The sequence below is a fragment of the Trichechus manatus genome, unplaced genomic scaffold (genome assembly GCF_000243295.1).
Source record: "Trichechus manatus latirostris isolate Lorelei unplaced genomic scaffold, TriManLat1.0 scaffold00200, whole genome shotgun sequence".
Lineage (NCBI taxonomy): Eukaryota > Metazoa > Chordata > Mammalia > Sirenia > Trichechidae > Trichechus > Trichechus manatus.
In genome coordinates this window covers 541,351-563,501 of record NW_004444136.1, presented here as the reverse complement: position 1 = coordinate 563,501, position 22,151 = coordinate 541,351, and the positions used below count along the sequence as shown (strand labels likewise).

At 36.8% G+C, this 22,151-nt stretch overlaps 1 protein-coding gene across 1 annotated transcript in view; it reads left to right on the top strand.

Annotated features, from left to right (window-relative positions):
* Nucleotides 1-22,151, top strand: part of ZFAND4 (zinc finger AN1-type containing 4) — a 103,895-nt gene that overhangs the window by 72,667 nt on the left and 9,077 nt on the right. Inside the window, exons 7-8 of the mRNA XM_012558956.2 lie at nucleotides 14,710-15,873; nucleotides 16,378-16,432. Coding sequence (XP_012414410.1) covers nucleotides 14,710-15,873; nucleotides 16,378-16,432 — 1,219 coding nt within the window. The remainder of the gene's footprint in view (nucleotides 1-14,709; nucleotides 15,874-16,377; nucleotides 16,433-22,151) is intronic.

Below are 22,151 nucleotides of genomic sequence, written 5' to 3'. Positions count from 1 at the left end.
GATTTTAATATATTCAAATTATAATATTTTCCTTATGATTAGTGCTTTTTTTAAATAACCATTTAATGAAATCTTTTCCTACCACAACATGTTAAAGATATTCTCCTTTTTTTTCTTCCAAAAGCTTTATTACTGTACTTTTCTTATTTAGACTTACAATCCTGTTTTTTTTGGTATAATGTGAAGTAGGGTCAAAATATCCTCCCCAGATAGAGAACAGTTGATCCAGCACTGTTTAAAAAAATACATCTCTTATTCTCACAATCCCAAATATTTAGGTACCTGATAACGGAACTTTAAAATACATGAAGCAAAAACTGCTAAGAGAAATAAACAAATCCATGCTTATATCAAAGGTTTCAACACCCCCATGCTCTTAACTTGATACAAAAAATACACAGAAAATTAGAAAGGATATAAGAAGACCTTAACAACACTGTCAACCTTCTTGACCACATTGACATTTATAGAATTATGGAACAACAGCAGCAGACACATTATTTCAAGTGTAGAGGAAATATATACCAAGATAAATCATATTGTGGGTCATTAAACAAGTCCCAATACGTTTTAAAAAATTCAACTTATACAGAATATGCTCTCTGATACCAATGGAATAAAATTAGATTTCATAACAGAAACATATTTAGAAAATCTAATATTTGAAAATAACACACTTCTAAGTAGCCCATGGGTCAAAGAAGAAATCCAAAGGGAATTTAAAAAGTATTTTGTACTAGATAAAAATATTATGATAATGTGGTGAATAATGTTTTAAAAAATATTGAATGACTTGCCTTTTTTGAATGAACCACTTTGTTGTTACATATTTTCCTTTTTATATCTTTAGATTTAATTTGAATATTTTATTTAGGATTTTTGATCATGAGAGAAATTGGTTTATGGTTTTCCTTTCTTGTAATGCCCTTATTGTGTTTTGTTATCATGCTTATGCTGGTCTCATAAATGATTTGGGAAGTGTTCCCTCTTAATTATTCTGTAGAACAATTTGTATATTACTCATGTTATTTCTTTCTTAAATGTTTGAAAGAATTCACTTATCTATTATCTAGTTAGTGTTTTTCGTTCCCCACCCCTCCTCTCACTCCTAACTGTCAAGGATTGTTTTTTTCTGTGTGGAAACATTTTCATGTGTTTTTATAATAGTGGTCTCATACAGTGTGTGTCCTTTTGTGATTGACTTATTTCACTCAGCATAATGCACTCCAGATTAACATTTTTTTCTGTAGACTATGTTATGCCAGTTGAGCTAGATGTCCCCTGAGACCATGATTCCTAGCCCTCAGCCCAGTAACTCGATCCCTCAGGGAGTTTGAATGTGTCTGTGAAGCTTCTGTGACTTTGCCTTTGTCAAGTTGTGCTAACTTCCCCAGTATTGTGTACTGTCTTACCCTTCATCAAAGTTACCACTTACCTACTATCTAGTTAGCGTTTTTCCCTCACCAACCCTCCCCTCCTTCGTAACCTTCAAAGATTGTTTCTTTCTGTGTGTAAATGTTTTCTTGAGTTTTTATAATAGTGCTGTCATTGCAGTCCTTTTGTGATTGACTTATGTAATGTCCTCCTGATTCACCCATGTTGTGAGGTGTTTCACAGATTGATTATTGTTCTTTGTCATTGCATAGTATTCCATTGTGTGTATGTACCATAATTTGTTTATTCATCTGTTGATGGACAATTAGATTGTCTCTTTTTGCTATTGTCAATAATCCTGCAGTGAACATGGGTGTGCATATGTCTATTCATGTGATGGCTCTTATTTCTATTGAATATATTCCTAGGAGGGGGGTTTCTGGATTATATGCTATTTCTATTTCTAGCTTTTTAAGGAAAAGCTTTTTAAGGAAGCACGATGTTGTTTTCCAAAATGGTTGTGCCATTTTGTATTCCCACCAGCAGTGCATAAGAGTTCTAGTCTACCCAAAACCTCTCCAACATTTATTATTTTCTGGTTTTTTTTTTTTTTTTTTTTACTGCCAGTAGTGTTGGGGTGCAATGATACCTTGTTATGGTTTTGATTTGCATTTCTCTAATGGCTGTTGATCACAAGCATTTCCTCATATATCTGTTAGCCACCTGAATGTCTTCTTTGGTGAAGTGCCTGTTCATATCTTTTGCCCATTTTTAAATTGGATGATTTTTTTTGTTGTTGTTGTAGAGGTATTGGATTTTCCTAGAGATTTTAGAGATTAGACCTTTGTTGGATATGTCGTAGCCCAAATTTTTTTCCCAGCGTGTAGGTTCTGTTTTTGCTCTCTTGGTGAAGTCTTTTGATAAGCGTCAGTGTTTAATTTTTAGAAGATCGCAGATACCTAGCTTATCTTCAGTTGTCTGTGTATTGTTATTTATGGTTTGTATCCTATTTATTTCGTATATTAGGGCCCCTGTTGTTGACCCTATTTTTTCTCCCATGATCTTTATAGTTTTTGGTTTTATGTTTAGGTATTTGATCCCTTTTGAATTAGTTTTTGTGTATGGTGTGAGGTGTGGATCCTGTTTCATTTATTCGTATATGGACATCCAGTTTTGTCGGCACCATTTGTTAAAAAGACTCTTTTCCCCTATTAATGGACTTTTGGCCTTTGTCAAAGATCAGGTGGCTGTAGATAGATGGATTTACATCTGGGTTCTTGATTCTGTTCCATTGGTCAATGTGCCTGTCATTATACCAGTACCAGGCTGTTTTGACTACTGCAGCTGTATAGTAGATTCTAAGGTCAGGTAGTGTGAAGCCTCCTACTTTGTTCCTCTTCTTCAGTAATGCTTTACTTACCAGGAGCCATTTTCCTTTCCATATAAAGTTAATGATTAGTTTTTCCATCTTGTTAGAGAATGCGGTTAGTATTTGGATCGAGATTGTGTTGTATTTGTAGATTGCTTTGGGTAGAACTGACATTTTCACAAAGTTGAGTCTGCCTATCCATGAGCATGGTATGTTCTTCTGTTTATGTAGATCTCTTGGTTTCTTGCAGTTATGTTTTGTAGGTTTCTTTGTATAAGTCTTTTACATCCCTGGTTAGATTTATTCCTAAGTATTTTATTTTATTTCCATTTCCCTCATGGCTAGTTATATTGAGCATCTGCGATTCAATAAATTACTTAATATGGCCCTTCTAGCCATGGTCTTTGTGACTCATTCACAATGATTGAGTGAGACTATGAAAATAAGGTATATGGAACCTGTGATGGTTGGGGTTATGTGTTTTGGCTAGGCCATGATTCCCAATATTGTGTGGTTGTCTTCCATTTTATGTGTTATGGATCCTGACCTCTACATGTTGATGAGGCAGGACTGGTGTAGGATATGTTTTGGGTCGCAGCCTTGCAGGAGGACATGACTCAAGTCCCACCCGTACTAAAGTTATGCCCTTCCCTGGCCTGTGGCCTGCATCTAGGATGTATGTGTGTGTCCTGGCGAGGCTTTCTCTGCATCGGGACCCCATATCTGGTTTGTTATCAGTTGACCTTCGGTTCTTGGGCCTTGAGCCAGAAGCTTGCTGACTGACCTGCTGATTCTCCGCTGGCCTCCACAGCCCCTTGGGCCAAGGACATATCATGTGACCTGATTCGCCAGCTTCTTCAGCCTTGTGAGCCAGCAGCCTGTGGTCTGAACTGCCAGTTTGGGTTCATCAGCCCCTGCAGCCATGAGAATTGGGAGAAGCCTACACCTGACCCGTGAATTAGACACTTGCCAGCCTCCACAACCATGTGAGCAATTTCCTTTATATGGTTCATGAGTTCCGTGAGACATTGCAGCGAGTTAGGGAACCCAGAGACAGGAGGGAGAGTACCAAGGGGAGAGGGAGTAGTTGATGTTACAGATGATGGAATGGTATGGTATAACAGCTTGGAAAAGTTGGATATTTGAAACATCTTTAACCTCTGCCTCATAGGAACCAGCTTTGCGCTGATCCTTATAATTTGGCGATTTGTATATCTTCTTTAGAGAAATGTCTGTTCACATCCTTTGCCCATTTTTAAACTGAGTTATTTGTCTTATTATTGAATTGTAAGAGTTCTTTTTATATTCTGGATCCATTTCCTTATCAGTTATAGTATTTAGCTCCATAAAGGCAGGGACCATATCTGTTCTACTCCTCATTGTGTATATGGCATGGCACCTAGTAATTGCTTACTAACATTTATTTATTTATAACTAATTTATACACTGCTAAAATGTTTTATTGTATTCTTTGTGTTGACTTTTTCCTTTGTGGATGGTGTCCTTTGCAGCACAAAAGTTTTTAATTTTGATGAGGACTAATTTATCTACTTTTTTCTTTTTTTGGTATTTGTGCTTTTGGTGTCATAGCTAAAAACATTGTCCAATTCAAAGTCACAAAGATTTACACTCATGTTTTCTTCTAAGAGTTTTATAGTTTTAGCTCTTACATTTAGGTATTTTATCCATTTTGAGTTAATTTTTATGTGGCGTGAGGTAGGTATACAACTTTTCTTTTTTTTTACAATCCAGTTGTGCTATTACCATTTGTTGAAACGACCTTTCTTTGCCCATCAAATGGTCTCAGCACCCTTGTTCAAAATCAGTTGACTGTAAATGAGAGGGCTTTTCCTGGACTCTTCATTCTGTTCCATTGATTTACATGCCTACCTTTTTTTTTTCCTTTTATTATTTTTTTTATTATTGTACTTTAGATGAAAATTTACATAACAAGCTAACTTCTCATTAAACAATTAGTACACATATTGTTTTGTGACATTGGTTACCAACCTCATAACATGTCAGCACTCTCCCTTCTCGTCCTTGGGCTCCCCATTACCACCTTTCCTGTCCCCTCCTGTCTTCTAGTCATTGCCCCTGGGCTAGTGTGCCCCTTTAGTCTCGTTTTGTTTTATCGGCCTGTCTAGTATTTTTTTTAGGGCCTATTATAAATGGTATTGCTTTCCTGATTTTCATTTTTGTAGTTCTCTGCATTGATGTATATGAATGCAACTGATTTTTGTATGTTGACCTTTTGTCCTTCTACTCTGATAAATATTTCTATTAGTTCCAGCAGTTTTCTTGTGGAGTCTTTAGGGTTCTCTATGTATAGTATCATATCATCTGTGAATAAGACTAGTTTTATTTTTCCTTACCAATTTGGATGCCCTTTATTTCTTTTTCTTGCCTTATTACTCTAACTAGGGCTTCCAGCACAATTTTAAATAGGAGTGGAAATAAAGGACATCCTTGTCTTGTTCCCATTTCAAGGGGGAATGTTTTCAGCCTCTCTCCATTGAGAATGATGTTGGCTGTTAGTTTTGTATAGATGCCATTTATTATATTGAGGAATTTCCCTTCTATTCCTATTTTGAGAGTTTTTATCAGGAATGGGTGTTGGCCTTTATCAAATGCCTTTTCTGCCTCTATAGAGATGATCATGTGATTCTTTTTTTCTGTTTCATTTATGTAATGAATAACGTTGATTGATTTTCTAATGTTGAACCAACCTTGCATACATGGTATAAATCCCACTTGGTCATGGTGTTTTGTTTTTTTTTTTTTTTGATATGATGCTGAATTCTATTGGCTAGAATTTTGTTGAGAATGTTTGCATCTATATTTATGAAAGATATTGTTCTGTAATTTTCTTTTTTGGTGGCATCTTTGCCTGGTTTTGGTATCAGGTTTATTTTGTCTTCATGGAATGAATTCAGAATATTGGTTCTTTTTTTATATTCTGAAGCAGTTTAAGTAGTATTGGTGCGAGCCCTTCTCTGAATGTTTGTTAGAATTCTCCAGGACTTTTATGTTGGGATTTTTTTTGTTACCTTTTCAATCTCTTCTTTTGTTATGGGTTTGTTCAGATTTTCTACCTTAGTTTGTGTTAGTTTAGTAGAGAGGTAGTGTGTTTCTAGAAATTTGTCTGTTTCCTCTAAGTTTTCAAATTTATTGAAGTACAGTTTTTCATAGTACTCTATTATGATCCTTTTTATTTCAGTTGGGTCTGTTGTAATGTCCCCCATCTCATTCCTTTCCTTTTTTGTTTTTTGGCAGTTTGGCCAATGGTTTCTCGAATTTGTTGATCCTTTCAAGAACCAACTTCTGGTTTTGTTGATTCTTTCTACTGTTTTACTGTTCTCTATTTCATTTATTTCTGCTCTGGTCTTTATTACTTCCTTTCTTCTGGTGGCTGAGAGCTTCTTTTGCTGTTCTCTTTCTATTTGTTTGAGTTGTAGGACTAACATTTTTATTTTGTCCCTCTTTTTTGATGTGTGTGCCTAATGCTACAAATTGACCTCTGAGCACTGCCTTAGCTGTGCCCTATAGGTTTTGGTCCGATGTGTTTTCATTCTTTTTTGATTCTAGAAATTGTTTGATTCCATCTTTGATTTCTTCTATTACCCGGTGGTTTTTAATCAAGGTGTTATTCACCTTCCATGTATTTGATTTTTTTCCATACTCTTCCTGCTATTAATTTCTACTTTTATGGCATTGTGATCAGAGAAGGTGCTTTGTATTATCTTGATGTTTTGGATTTGGTTGAGGGTTCCTTTGTGCTCTAAGATGTGGTCTATTGTGGTGCTGAGGGTTTCTCTGTTACTCTTACTTTCCTGTGCTAGGTTCCTTTTGTTTGTGGAATTTTTTTTTTCCTTTTGTTATTGTAGATTTTGTGTTAGTGAGACTTTATGTTTTTCTTCTTTATTCTGATGAGTAGGTTTGTTTCTTTGTGGTTACCTTGAAATTTTCCCTTATCTTCTTAAGTTTGAACCAATCTTTTATTACTTGATATCATCTTGACTTCTCTGTTTGAAAGTTCTATACCTACACCATCTGTTCCCCCTTTTATTGTTCTGATGCTGTTGTCATTTACAGACTGACATCTCTGGTTCCTTGTTTTAATATTTTAGTTTTGTTTTATCCTTGAGAGTTCATTACCTAGCTCAGTATCTGGCTGATAATGGTCTGTGTCCTAGATTCAAGTTGTTTTATGATGTTGTTGGTTTCTATAACTGAAGGACTCTCTTTAATAATTCTTGTAAGTTTGGTTTTTACAAATTCCGTTAATTTCTTTTTATCTGGAAATGTCCGAATTTCTCCATCGTATGTCAGAGAGAGTTTTGCAGGATATATTATTCTTGGTTGGCAATTTCTTTTTTCTTTCAAGGTTTTATATATGTCATCCCTTTGCCTTCTTGCCTGCACAGTTTCTGTCGAGTAATCAGAGCCTAGTTTTATTGTTTCCTCTTTGTATGTGACTTTTCATTTTTCTTGAGCTGCTCTCAGAATTCTTTCTTTGTCTTTGGTTTTGGAGAGCATGATTTGATATGTCTTGGTGTCTTTCTTTTGGGATCTATCTTATATGCTATTTTTTGAGCTTCTTGGATGGTCAGCTTTTCATCTTTCATGATATTAGGGAGGATTTTCTGTCAGCAAATCTTCAATGATCCTTTATGTGTTTTCCATTTTCTTCCCCATTCTGCAGCTCTGACCACGTGCAGATTTTCGCTCTTGATTATATCCCATATACTTTTTAGATTTTCTTCATTCTTTAATTTTTCCTTAAACAAAGTGACATACATGGATTTGTCTTCAATTTCACTGATTTGCTCTTCCATTTTTTCAAATTTGCTCCTAAAACCTTCTATTGTGTTGTCCATTTCTGAAATTTTGTTGTTTATGTTTTGGATTTCTAATTGCTGTTTTTATATGATTACTAAATTGTTTATTGTTTTGAAATTTTGTTCTTGTATTATTCTTCTGAATTATTCCATTGTTTTGTCTGTGTTTTCCTTGGTTTTGGCTATATTTTGATTGGTTTTATCTGTGTTTTCCATGATTTTTAAATTTTTTTCCTAAGTTTTGTCTGTGTTTTCCTTGATCTCTTTTCTGATCTCTTGGAGAGCCCTGAATATTAGACTTTTGAGTTCCCTATCAGGTAGTTTCAGTGCCTTTTTTTCTTCCAGAAGGCCATTTGGTGGTATATTTTGGTCACTTACTGGAGCCATCTTGTCCTGTTTTTTGTATATGTCTTGATACTGTATGCTGTTACTAAAACATTTAGGTATTATTTTCTTTATTAATTGTAGGTTTCTTTGTTTCCTTCTGGTTTTTTGTTTTGTTTGATTATGTCTGGGTGAGCGGGCTGGGTGAGCTTTGTTTTTTGCTTGTCTGTGGGCACAATAGTTCTCACCACGTTGTCTGGCTGGGCATAGCTGGTCACTCAGCTATGGTGCAGCGGGCAGGTCCAGTGGGGGGAGTGGATGGGTGGGGATGGGTTGTTTGTCTGTGGTGGTAATCAGGCCTGGGGCCCAGGGCTGAGGTCTGGGCCAGTTCTGTTCAGGGATGTAGCACACATTAGGCAGGGCCTATGTTGGCGAGCTGGGGGCTGGGGACATGCTAGTTCCACTTGGACATGGCGTGCAGCATGGCGGTGCCAGAGTCCATGGGCAGGGGACTGGGCGCTAGGCTGGTTTCCCTCAGGGCCATGGTGGCTATAGCATACAGCGGGGTGGGGCTGGAGTCAGTGGGGAGGTTTCTGGTGCCTGGGCCAGTTCCACCAGGGCCTCATCACTCAGTGGGTTGGGGCCAGAGCTGGCACAGAGGGCTTTAGGGCCTGGGCTAGTTCCACTCTGGGCCACGGCAGGTGGCTGAGCAGAGGAGAGAGGCAGGAGGGAGGGGCAGGTGGGGCTAGGTGAAGAGTAATAGGGTGGGTTCATATATTGGTCCCCGGCAGTCAGGGCTGCCGGGTTGGGGCTGTTTGCCACTATTCACCAGATGGTGGGGGTTGTAGGACCGTGCTCCTGTGGTTAGTGCGTGTGAGTGTCTTGGTACTTCCTTGTGCTGCAGCCAGCAAACATGGTCTTACTTAGCTCTGGGTGTGAGTGCACCGTACCTCTATCTCCTATTAGGAATTCCATGAAGATATCTTTTTGCATTCTTTGTACGGGGTTGTTGGCTTTATTTCAAGATGGCCACGCCGTGTCAACACTGGCTAGCTGGGAACCTCCATTCTGTATTCACCATTTTCTATCAGTTTCTTCTCAGTGGCTTCCGATCTAATACTTTATCCCTTCATTTAAGGTTCAGGGTTCCAGGACTGATGTCTGTACCTGTTTTACTTGTGTTTTTGGGTCTTTGTTGCAGAGGGAAGGCTTAATGCATCTGACTAGTCCACCATCTTAGCTCTGCCCCTATCTCTGTGTTCTTATACTTAAGGTATGTCTCTTGTAAGCAGCACATAGTTGAGTTTTATTTATTTTTAACCTAAACTGACAAGCTTAGTCTTTTATTCCACTCACATTTAATGTAATTACTGATATATTCAGATTTTTATCTACCATCTTAATATTTGTTTTCTGTTAACCACCTGTTTTTTCTCTCCTTTTTTTGAGTTTTATCTAGTCTTTTATTATTCAATTGTTTTGTCCTTCATTAATTTGTTAGTTATACATCCTTATACTGGTTTTTTAATGTGATTTGCCTAGAAATTGCAATGTTCATCCTTTACTTATTACAGTCTAATGAAAATGATTTTTGCCACTTCTTTGTTAATGCCAGAATCTTAGAACACTAACTCCATTTACATCTCCCAAACAGGATTTGTGTCATTATCATCATGGATTTTAGTTTTATATATGTTTTGAATCCCTGAAATTGTTTAGTATTGCTAATATTCAGTTATTATTCTATTTACCCACATTTTTACCTTTTCTGTTCCTTTTTATTCTTTCTTTATGTATTTCTGTCAAGGATCATTTTGCTTATCTCTGAATTATTTCTTTATTATTTAGGGTTCCTGGCAGTGAATTCTCTCAGTGTTTGTCTGAGAACATATATTTTATTTTTTTATTTTGAATCATGTTCAGTTCTTCAGAAATGTTCTAAGACTAGTGTAGTGAACTGAATACCCACACACACTTTACCTGTATTCACCAAGTGTTACATTTTCCCACATTTGCTCTCCCTATGTTTTTCCTAATCCGTTTGGGAGTTAGTTGCAGACATCATGATGCTTCCCCCTAAATACTTCAGCAAGTACCTCCTAGTAACAAGTACTTCTCCTATATAATCACAATACAGTTATCATGAACATATAATTTATCATTGGTACACATTATGTCATCTATATTCACATTTCTCAATGTCTTAATAATGTCATTGGTAACTTTTTTTTTTTTAAATCTGCGATCCAATAAAAAATCAAGCATTGCATTTAGTTGTAATGTTTTCTTAGTCTCCTTTTATACAAACTGTTTCTTAGCATATTTGGACATCCATGTCAGATATTTTTGAAGAGTGTAGGCAAGTTGTTTTGCAGAACATCCCTCAACTTGGCTTTCCCTAATTGTTTCCTCTTAAGTAGAGTAGATGCAGATCAAACATTTTTGGCAGAAATACTACATAGATGATGAGGTAGTATTGTCAACGCAACATATGAGGAGGCACATAATGTCAATTTGTAGTATTTTCGTTATTAATTTTTTAAAAGAAATTTTGCAGTTTTAATTGATATATTCCTTTTTGTCCGAGAGTTGTTTAATAGAATTTGCAAAATATCTAGTGAGAGAGACTTTATTTTTTCACTTATTTTTAATTTCTAGTTTTATTGCTTAGAGACAAGAGTGTTGTTTTTATTTCTACTTTTTAGAGTTTGATTTTTTGAGATCTAATATTACTTTTTGTGAATGTTCTCTGTGTGCTTGAGAAGGTGTTTTATTCTCTATTGTTGGGATAAAGTTTGATAAATAGCTATAAGATGTACATATCTATAAGATAGATTTTACTGATTGTGTTGTGTAGGTCATGTCCTTGGTACACCTTTTCTTTCTTAACCTTCTACTCTTTTAGTTGCCTACTTTAAATGATGTCTCTTGACTCCCACCTATTAACTGTCAATCAATAAACTTAGTTTCTCCTTTCTCCCTTCTTTTTCCTCCATTTTTAAAATTGCATTATTTCTACTTTTTTTTAGAAAATGTAACATTTGTAAATCATTTTCTTCCCTTGTCCTCATCCCTATTATAGTTTTAGATATTTAATGAAATATAGTTGATCATCATTATTTGCAATTATGTATTTGCAGATTTGCCTAAACGAAAACCAAACCTGTTACTGTCAATCCAATTCTGACTCATAGTGACCCTATAGGACAGACTACAACTGCCCCATAGGGTTTCCCAGGAGCTGCTTGTGATTCAAACTGCCAACCTTTGGTTAGCAGCTGAGCTCTTAACTACTGCCCCACAAGGACTCCCAAAATTTGCCTACTCACTAAAATTTATTTATAACCTCAAAGTCAGTACTCATGATACTTTCATGGTTTTCAATATTTAAAGATTTTTTTACAGACATGCAGAGTGACAGAAAATTTGAATTACTCAGTGTGTGTGTGCCCAGTTGAGTTCAAACAAGGCAGCACTCTGCCTTCTTTTTTTCTTCTCTAATGCTGTAAAGTGTCCTTTCACAATCTATTTAGTGCCATGTTTTTTGCATTTTTGTACTTTTTGTTGGTAGTTTTACTATTTAAAATGGCTTCCAAGCATAATGCTGAAGTACTGTCTAGTGTTCCTAGAGGCAAGAAGGCTGTAATGTGCCTTATGGAGATAAGCTTCTTTCAGGCATAAGTTATAGTACTGTTTGCTGTGAGTTCAATATTAGCAAATCACCAATACGTATTAAGTAAGTCTTTAAACAGAAACACACATAAAGCAAGGTTATATACTGGTCAGTTGATGAAAATGTTGTAACCAGAGGCTCTCAGGAACCTAACCCTAACCCTAGGGGAAACCCTAGGACTAATGGTTCAATATTTGTTAACTCAGTGTTTGTGACAGCTTTATAGAACATAACTGCTGCAAATAATGAGAATTATCTGTGTATTCCATACATACCATCGGCCTTTTTACTGAAGTTTCTCCATATTTTTTGGTTAGAAGAAGCTCATGTCTAGTAAACGCCACAAGAAAGTTTTGTAAATACAGTACTTCCTAGTTATTGCATGTTCAAAATTTTTTCTTTAGCCTTGACACTTAAGGAAAGTTTGACTGGATATAAAATCATTGGTTCACACTTCTTTTCTTTGAGTTTCTTTAAAATATTGCTCAGCTATTTCTTGCTTTTTATATTGTCATTGAGAAATCTAATTGCCAGTCTGATTTTATTTAGTTTGTAAATGACTTGATCTTTTGTCTGGAGGATGTGAGGATTTTGTTTGTTTGTTTTGCCTCTTTTAAGTCTAATGGTTTTATGAGGGTATATTTTGGAGTTAACCATTCAGGTCAATTTTCATTTTACACTTGAGCCTTTTCAATATGAAGATTCAAGTTTTCTGTTGTTTCAGGATGTTTTTCTGTATTATAGTTTATATATTAATTGGTTTATTTTCTTTTTTAGGGACTTCCCTTTATATATATGTTGGATCTTCTTTGTCTTCTATACAGCCACTTCCTCTCTTATCCTTTTTAATTCTTTATTTTATTTTCATTCTCTTGGCTCTTTTCTTGCCTTTCCTCATTATCCTTTATTAAATACTCCTAGGAGCTTAGTCTCTCTTGGGTACCTTGTGATTTAGTCTTCGATTCTAAAATGATTTAGTTGTTTCCTTTAGATTATTTTCTGGGTTTTGTCAGGTCTCATTTCATATCTATTTTTTATCCATTTGTTTCTTGAGTTTTTGTGTTTCTTACTTGATAAGATTTTTTTAAATATCTGAAAATACTAACTTAAGTATATTTAATTCAGGTTGGAGTGTTGTGATGCTGTTTTCTTTTTATAGTGGCTTTGTGTGGATTTGTTCTGCCTTTTTCTGTTTATTTTCTGGGTTTTTTTTTCTTTCTTTCAGTTTACTTGAACAAGCATTGAGAGTTGTATGTAGACAAAAGTGAAGATATTGGGCACTAAAGTAAGTTTCTTACTTCAAAAGCACCCTCTTCTGTTGGTATAGTGAAATGCATTTGTTTAAATTGATGGCATCCTTTTTGAGGGGACAGAGGTTGGTATGCCTTCTGATTTTGTGATTCCCTTTTGTTTCTCTCGGACCCTTACTTTCCCCTCTTAACTCTCTGCCTTCACTATCAAGTGCCCAAGAGGTAACATCTTCCAGCTTGTCCCTTTTTCTCCCAAGAAGTGGTGCCTTCCTAAACTTACTTCCTCAGGTCCTGAATAGTTTCAAGTCACTTTCTTTTGATTTCCTAATAGCCCATGTTTGAGGTCCTAGATCTTAGATCTCTTTTCAGTATTTTCATAATCAAGTGGGATTTTCTCTTTTGGGGCCTCCACACTCCTGTCTCTCACTACAGGCATAGGCTTAGTAGTTGAGTCTGCTAGATTTGGGTGTTTTCCCACTTTCAGGTAATTTGAAGTTTTTGTGAAACTTCAAAGTTTGCTCCTGGATTTACTGAAGGCATGGGTTATGGGTGATTTTCTTTGCTTTCTTTGTTGATTTGTATGGTTTTTTGGAGGATGCATGAAGAAATTCAGATTTAGGCAACTGCCATTAATCTCTGGTAACCCAGAAGCCATTACCTTCATGTTTGAAGAATATTTTTGTTGGGTATAGAATTTCATGTCGGCAAGACAATGGCCCAAGGATAAAAGCGGTCAGCTCATCTCTCCATGGTTTTCTCCTCTTGGGATTCTTAGCTCCTCTAGTTCTCCCTACCTTGGTAGCTGTGCACTGAATTGTCCGGCTTTTCTCACTGTTCTAGCTGGGAGTGTCGGTTTGTCATCGGCTGTCCCATCCTACACTGATACCTGCTGGTTATTATTCTGGTTGTTTTCAAGAGCTAAGGCTTCTCAGTTTTATCCATAATATGATTAATTTTTGATACCTTTATTAAAACCTGCTGTGCTGGGGCCCCCAGGACCACCGCTGGATTTGATGGTTCACTGGAGTTCTCACAGGACTAGCATATAATCATACTCATGGCTAAGATTTATTACAGCAGAAGGATACCAAGAAAAATCAGCCAAGGGAAAAGACTTATGGAACAAAGTCCAAAGGAAACCAGGCACAATCTTCCAAGAGTCCTATCCCAGTGGAGTTGCACAGGATATGCTTAATTCCTCCATTCATGAGTTGTGGCAACATGTGAAATGTTGTCTACCAGGGCAGCCTGTTACTATCTAGGGTTTGTGTTGGAGGCTGGTCAGATAGGCATTCTCTGCCAAGCACATACCAACATCTAGACTCCCAGAAGGAGAGCAGGTGTTCAGCATTAACCACGTCGTTTGTACAAATAGTCTAGCACAGTGAGTCACTCTCAGCAGTTAGGGTGATCAAAACCTTCCCAAAATCCAAGTTCCCAGAAGCCAGCCAAGGGCCAACTTTGCAAGCAAGCCTTTTCAAGGATAGCAGTTTAGGCCTGTTAACTCTTTTCTGAACACTTACCTACCTATACACTTATTCATCCTACGGGAAGTATTTTTAAGGATTTAAAATAGGTTTGCAATGTCATACCTAAGATAATCAGTTTTGTTCTCAGTAAAACTAACAGATAATTTCTAGTGAGGAAAACAAAAAAATTATTTATCTTTAACATTCTTGGAAAATGAGACTCAATAAGGAAGATAGTAAAATTGCTCTCAATCGTAAGCTTAAGGTTTTAATTTTTTAAAACATTTTAAATTGAGGTATCACAATGCTAATATGGTAAGTAACATTTTCTTTCTTAATTAATTCTTCTTTTTAATGGGTAGAGAAAATGACTATGTAAAGGAATTACATATTCACTCTTTTCTTTTAGCCTAAGAAAGCTGTCAAGGTAAAACCTCGTCCACCTATAACTCCTCGACCTTCTAGTGGTTCCACGGCAGCAGCTCGCCATAGATTGTTGAGGGTTCTCCCCCACATTGGGCAGTCTTGCTTACCTTCTCCTGGAAATGCATATCTACCTGAAACTTCAAAGAATGCACTTTCAAGTTTGGTGACTCTGCTTCCTGCTGATAGACCCATATCATCTATCACTAGTGATTTTCTTAAGGAAGATGATAACTGGGAGAGTAACACACTGTCTCATTCTAATAGTAGCATCAAACTACCACCTCAGATGTCTCATGTGGAGTTCAAAAATGACAAAGAGCTTACTGATTCTATTCTCCATCTTGGGTCATCCCTGTCTAGGCGAACAGAACACTTTTCGGGAAGCTTGCCACCTAATAATGAGGATGACACTGTCTTATTTCCAACTACAGACCAGTGTGTTACTAAAGAATCCCTTCTACCTAAAGTGGGTTCATTTGCTTCATTAACAGAAGGAAATTCTGATGAACAGAGCAGTGGCTTAGAAGGCATACGAAAGGTAAATCCAGAGTTCTGTGATAAAGGGCTGATAGCTCCAGAACAGCACCTTAAACATGTTGCAGGAGTGTTGAGTGATGAATCAGTACAGACTGCAGTTCTAAACCACTGTGAATTAAGTGCTCACAAGAATAGACTCTTGTCACCTCTTCGCTGTTCTGCACAAATGTCACTACATAATTCTCTGATGAAACCACAGAGACAGTCCAAATGTTTTGAGTCTGGGAACCTCCAATCTTCTGCTTCACAGAATGTACTCCATTCATTAGATGTTCGAAATATAACTGATTCTTCTTTCTCTAGGACTACTCACTTTCGAGGTGTTAAAGTTGATTCACCTGGAAAAAGATCTGATATTATTTCTAAAGTTGAGGCTCGGGATATTACAGAAATGGCTAACAAAGCTTCCAAAGAGCCTGTTGGTTGTGTAAATAATATAGGTTTTCTTGCTTCGCTGGCCCGGAGTGCAAGCAGAGACAGTTTACAGAGTACATGTGGGGCAGGCAGGCTTCGAGCTTCTGGAATTGGGCTATCTACAGACCTCCAGCATTTTCAGGAAGAAAGCCTTAGGAAAAGCTCCCCCGAGTTAGAGCCTACAGATTTTTTTCTAGTAAGTATTTGCTTTTCAACATGCTTCACTAGTTATCATTGTATTGATTCAGCATATTTAAAGTTCTTTTTTGTTTCTATAAATAAGGAGGTCAAGGGTTGAATTTTTTCATTTTTATAAGTTTCTCTTCAAATGTTTATCCAGTGTATAGACTAGATTTTTTAACAGTTGAATTTTAAATAATATTTTAGTCCTAAATTGAGAACTGTAATTTGGAAATAATTTCATTAAACAATTTGTCATTCTATTTCTAAATGCTAAAGATTTTTATTAATATTTTTCCCAAATAACAACTTTTATTTGAGCCATCAATTTTTATTCTCTTAAAGATAAATAAGCACAATATTGCTAGATGTCAGAATCAGGTTCCAAGTTAATTAAACAGATTAAATAATTTTAAATGATCACATTTTGGTAATAAAATATACGGATTTCTTATTTGGTAATCTCTTTTTCTAGTCTCCGTTGACTCACCTCTATACATGTTTTGTGTTTTAATTGTAGTCAGCCCGTGGTATTGGAATAAGTGGAAATAATGCAGCAGCAGGAAAAAGAATAGGTAAGCAACAGATACTTTTGAAAACAGCATAAGGCTAATGACATCGTTATTCATACTATTGAATTTTCAAAGACAAATTGGAAGAACGTTCTTTGTGGTATGTGTAGAGTAAATGCTCTCCTTAAACTTTTTTCCACTTAAGCAAATGATTATGAGAACTAACCATAGGAGATATACGGAGAATAAAACAAAAATAGAAACTGGGGTCTCTGTTTTCTAGAAGAGCCTAGGTGAAAAGACATGAAAAATTAACATGTAGTTCCCAACCCCAGTCACTTGCTACTGAGCCACGATGGGCTGTTGGAAGGCTTTTGAGGAATTACCCTAGAAAGGTAGTTTCTTAAAGTCATGGTCCAATGTCAAGGGTGGTGGAAAGAAGCTCTTTTTGATAAACTGGTTATTTCTGGATAAGAGAAAGAACCAGCTCTTTCCAAGGCACAGTAGCAGAAATGAGTAAAACTTCAGCACTTCTTCTACCAGTAATAACACCTTAAAGGTGCACCAACTTGTCATTATTCCCAATGTGGAAGGAGTCATTGCTGTCATCTTCTGATTGTTGATACCCAGGCCAGGAATGGGAAACTTGTTTCCAAAGATGTGCCACCTTTGTAGCCCAAGGTTTTAAAGGATACTTTTATATATTGTGGTTTTCATGCAAGTTTTTTGTTTTTAAAGAAAGACTTACTGTTTGTTTTCCATTCCGATGTAAGGCTCCAAGGTTATAAAGTCTTAATATACCCACTTTTAATGTCATACTTGTTATTTTTCCTTGGCATATACTCAAGTCTCTCCCATCCTAACTCACACCTAAGCCTCTTGGAAGTTTGCATTCACCTGTCTCTACTCTCTTACCTCTAATTCAGGCTTCACTGCTTCTTCACTTCTGTTTTCACTACTTCTCTGAAATTGCCATTGCTGAGATCACCAAAGATCTCCATATTTTTAAATACAGTGGATGTTTCTCTACACTTATCTTACTTGATTATGTGGCCCTCCTGGAAATAGTTTTGGATGATTTTTTTTCCTTTTTAAAATTCTAGGTTATATCAGATGATTGTAGATTTTTGGCTCATTTTGGTTCTGGTTTTTTAACCTCAGTTTTCTTGTTTTACCAGGAATCTGCTGGTCCCCAGATACATGCTGTTTTTGTTGATTTCATTTAGGCTCAAAGCATCAGCTGCCACCGCAGTGACGATTGCCCAAGCTAGAGCTGTATAATTTTCTGCTGTTTCCTCTTACAGTAATAACTATGTCGTTTTTTTCTCTTGCTTCTTAATTACCTAGAAGACTCTGTCCTCCTTGGTCTAAGTTTGATTTAATTGGCTTATGAAGTTCCTCCACTGGTCCTCTTCTTTTTCTCCACTGTAGGGTCTCCCTTGGTAACATTATCCATTCTTATCTATTCTTGATAGTTTTAGCCTTCGTTTGTATACACATATCTACTAAACTTGCATCTTGAACACTAATAATCAATTACTCCTTTGGCTGCCTTTTCTGCTGGGTGAGTGTTTATAGATCGTTGTGTTTAGATCAAATATTAGACTAGGAATGTCTCACAAGTGAGTTAATGCCAACTCCACAACAGAACTTTTTTATAGACTTTTTCCTTTTTCATGTGTTTGATACACATTTGAGAGAAGGCTTCAGAGAGGAATTGATGATTGATGATATCTTACAGGATAAGTAGAATTCTACCAGGTTGACAAGGTGGAGTAGAACACTTTTTTTTTTTTAAATTGTTTTACTTTAAGTGAAAGTTTGCAGTTCAGGTTAGTCTCTCATACAAAAATTTATGCGTACATTGTTGCGTAACCCTAGTTGGTCTCCCTGTACTGTGACAGCACACTCCTCCTTTCCACTTCTGATTTCCCTTGTCCATTCAGCCAGCTCCTGACTCTCTGTGCCTTCTCATCTTTGTTCTGCACAGGAGCTGACCATTTAGTCTCATGTATCTACTTGAGCTAAGAAGCACACTCTTCACGAGTATCATTTTATATCCCATAGTCCAGTCTAATCTTTGACTGAAGAGTTGGCCTCGGGAATGGTTTTAGTTCTAGGCTGACAAAGACTCCAGGGGCCATACTTTCTGGGGTTCCTCCAGTCTCAGACCATTATGTCTGGTCTTTTCACTAGAATTTGAGTTCTGTACCCCACTTTTCTCCTGCTCCATTAGGGACTCTCTGTTGTGTTCCCTGTTAGGGCGGTCATTGGTGGTAGCTGGGCACCATCTAGTTCTTCTGGTCTCCAGCTGATGGAGTCTCCAGTTTATGTGGCCCTTTCTGTCTCTTGGGCTAATACTTTACTTCTGACTTTGGTGTTCTTCATTCTGCTTTCCTCCAGGGGGGTTGGACGAATTGATGCATCTTAGATGGCCGCTTGCTAGCTTTTAAGACCCCAGACGCCACTCACCAAAGTAGGATGCAGAACATTTTCTTAATAAAGTTTATTATGCCAGTTGACCTAGATGTCCCCTGAAACCATTGTCCTCAGACCCCCGCCTCTGCTACTCAGTCCCTTGAAGTGTTTGATTGTATTCAGGAAACTTCTTAGCTTTGGTTTAATCCAGTTGTGCTGACTTCCCCTGTAGTGTGTGTTGTCCCTCCCTTTACCTAAGATAATTCTTCTCTACTATCTAATTAGTGAATAATCCTCTCCCTCCCTCCCCACCCTCGTAACCATCAAAGAATGTTTTCTTCTGTGTTTAAACCTTTTCTTGAGTTCTTATAATAGTGGTCTTGTACAATATTTGTCCTTTTGTGACTGACTAAATTCACTCAGCATAAAGCCTTCCAGATTCCTCCATGTTATAAGGTGTTTCACGGATTCATCATTGTTTTTTCTTGTTGTGTAGTATTCCATTTTGTGAATATAACATAAATTGTTTGTCCGTTCGTCTGTTGGTGGGCACCTAGGTTGTTTCCAACTTTTTGCTATCGTGAACAGACCTTCAGTGAACATGGGTGTGCATACATCTGTTCGTGTGATGGCTCTTATTTCTCTAGCATATACTCCAAGGAGTGGGATTGCTGTAAGGTATGATACTTATATTTCTAGCTTTTTAAGGAAGTGCCAAATTGATTTCCAAAGTGGTTGTACCATTTTACATTCCCACCAACAGTGTATAAGTGTTCCAGTCTCTCCACAACCTCGCCAGCATTTATTATTTTGTGTTTTTTGGATGAATGTTAGCCTTGTTGGGGTGAAATGGTATCTCATTGTAGTTTTAATTTGCATTTCTCTAATGGCTAATGATCGTGAGCATTACTTCATGTGTCTGTTAGCTGCCTGAATGTCTTCTTTGGCGAAGTGCCTGTTCACATCCTTTGTCCATTTTTTGATTGGATTGTCTTTTTGTTGAGATTTTGCAGTATCTTGTAAATTTTAGAGATTAGACGGTGGTCAGGTTTGTTGTAGCCAAAAATTTTTTCCCAGTCTGTAGGTTGTCTTTTTACTCTTTTGATGAAGTCTTTTGATGAGCATAAGTGTTTGATTTTTAGGAGATCCCAGTTATCTAGTTTCTCTTCTGGTGCTTGTGCATTTTTACCTATGGTTCGCATTCTTTTTATGCCATGTGTTATGGCTCCTAGCATTGTCCCTATTTTTTCTTCCATGATATTTATTGTTTTAGATTTTATATTTAAGTCTTTGACCCATTTGGAGTTAGTTTTTGTGCATGGTGTGAGGTATGGGTCTTGTTTCAGTTTTTTGCCGATGCATATCCAGTTATGCCAGCACCATTTGTTAAAGAGACTGTCTTTTCCCCAAACAGACTTTGGGCCTTTGTCAAATATCAGCTGCTCTTAGGTGGATGAATTTATGTCTGGATTCTCAATTCTGTTCCGTTGGTCTATGTATCTGTTGTTGTACCGGTACCAGGCTGTTTTGACTACCATGCCGGTATAATAGATTCTAAAATTAGGTAGTGTGAGGCCTCCTGCTTTGTTCTTTTTCTTCAGTAATGCTTTACTTATCTGGAACCTCTTCCCTTTCCATATGAAGTTGGTGATTTGTTTCTCCATCTCATTAAAAAATGCCATCAGAATTTGGATCAGGATTGCACTGTATCTGTAGATCGTTTTGGGTAGAACTGACATTTTCACAGTGCTTAGTCTTCCTGTCCATGAGCAAGCTGTGGTTTTACACTTATGCGGGTCTCTTTTGTTTTCTTGCAGTAGCGTCTCGTAGTTTTCATTGTACAGGTATTTTACGTCTCCTGTTAGATTTATTTCTAAGTGTTTTGTCTTCTTGGGGGCTATTATAAATGGTATCGATTTGGTGATTTCCTCTTGGAAGTTCTCTTTGTTGGTGTAGAGGAATCCAACTGATTTTTGTTTGTTTATCTTATATCCTGATACTTTGCTGAAATCCTCTATTAGTTCCAGTAATTTTCTTGTGGATTCTTTGGGGTTTTCTGTGTATAAGATCATATTGTCTGCAAATAGAGATACTTTGACTTCTTCCCTACCCATTTGGATGCGTTTTATTTCTTTTCTAGCCTAATTGCTCTGGCTAGGACTTCCAGAACAATGTTCAGTTAAAGTGGTGATAAAGGGCATCCTTGTCTGGTTTCCATTCTCAAGGGGAATGCTTTCAGACTCTCTCCATTTAGGTTGATGTTGTCTGTTGGCTTTGTATAAATACCCTTTATTATGTTGAGGAATTTCCCTTCTATTACTACTTTGTTGAGAGTTTTTATCATGAATGGGTATTGGTCTTTGTCAGATGCCTTTTCTGTATCAATTGATAAGATCATGTGATTCTTTTGTTTTATTAATATGATAGATTACACTGATTGTTTTTCTAATGTTGAACCATCCCTGCATACCTGGTGTAAATCCCACTTGATCATGATGAATTATTTTTTTGGTATTTTGTTGAATTCTATTGGCTAGAATTTTGTTGAGGATTTTTGTGTCAATGTTCATGAGGGATATTGGTGTGTAATTTTCTTTTTTTGTGGTGTCTTGACCTGGTTTTGGTATCAGGGTTATGCTGGCTTCAAAGAATGAGTTTGGGAGTATTCCATCCTTTTCTATGCTCTGAAATACCTTCAGTAGCAGTGGTGTTAACTCTTCTCTGAAAGTTTGGTAGAATTCTCCAGTGAAACTGTCCAGGTCAGGGCTTTCTTTTGTTGGGAGATTTTTAATTATCTTTTCAATCTCTTCTTTTGTTACGAGTTTATTTAGTTGTTCTACCTCCGTTTGTGCTAGTTTAGGTAGGTAGTGAGTTTCTAGAAATTTGCCCATTTCCTCTAGGTTTTCAAAGTTGTTAGAGTACAGTTTTTCATAGTTTTATGTTATGATTCTTTCAATTTCAGTTGAGTCTGTTGCGATAGCACCCATGTCATTTCCTATCCGGGTTATTTGCCTCCTCTCCTGTTTTTCTTTTGTCGGCATGGCCAATGGTTTATTGATTTTGTTGATCTTTTCAGAGAGCCAGCTTTTGGTCTTGTTAACTCTTTCAATTGTTTTTCTATTTCATTTAATTCTGCTCTAGTTTTTATTATTTGCTTTCTTTTGGTGCCCGAGGGCTTTTTTTGCTGCTCTCTTCCTACTTGTTCGAGTTGTATGGTTAATATTTTGATTTTGGCCCTTTCTTCTTTTTGGATGTGTGCATTTATTGCTATAAACTGACCTGTGAGCACTGCTTTTGCTGTGTCCCAAAGGTTCTGGTAGGATGTGTTTTCATTTTCATTTGATCTATGAATTTCTTTATTCCA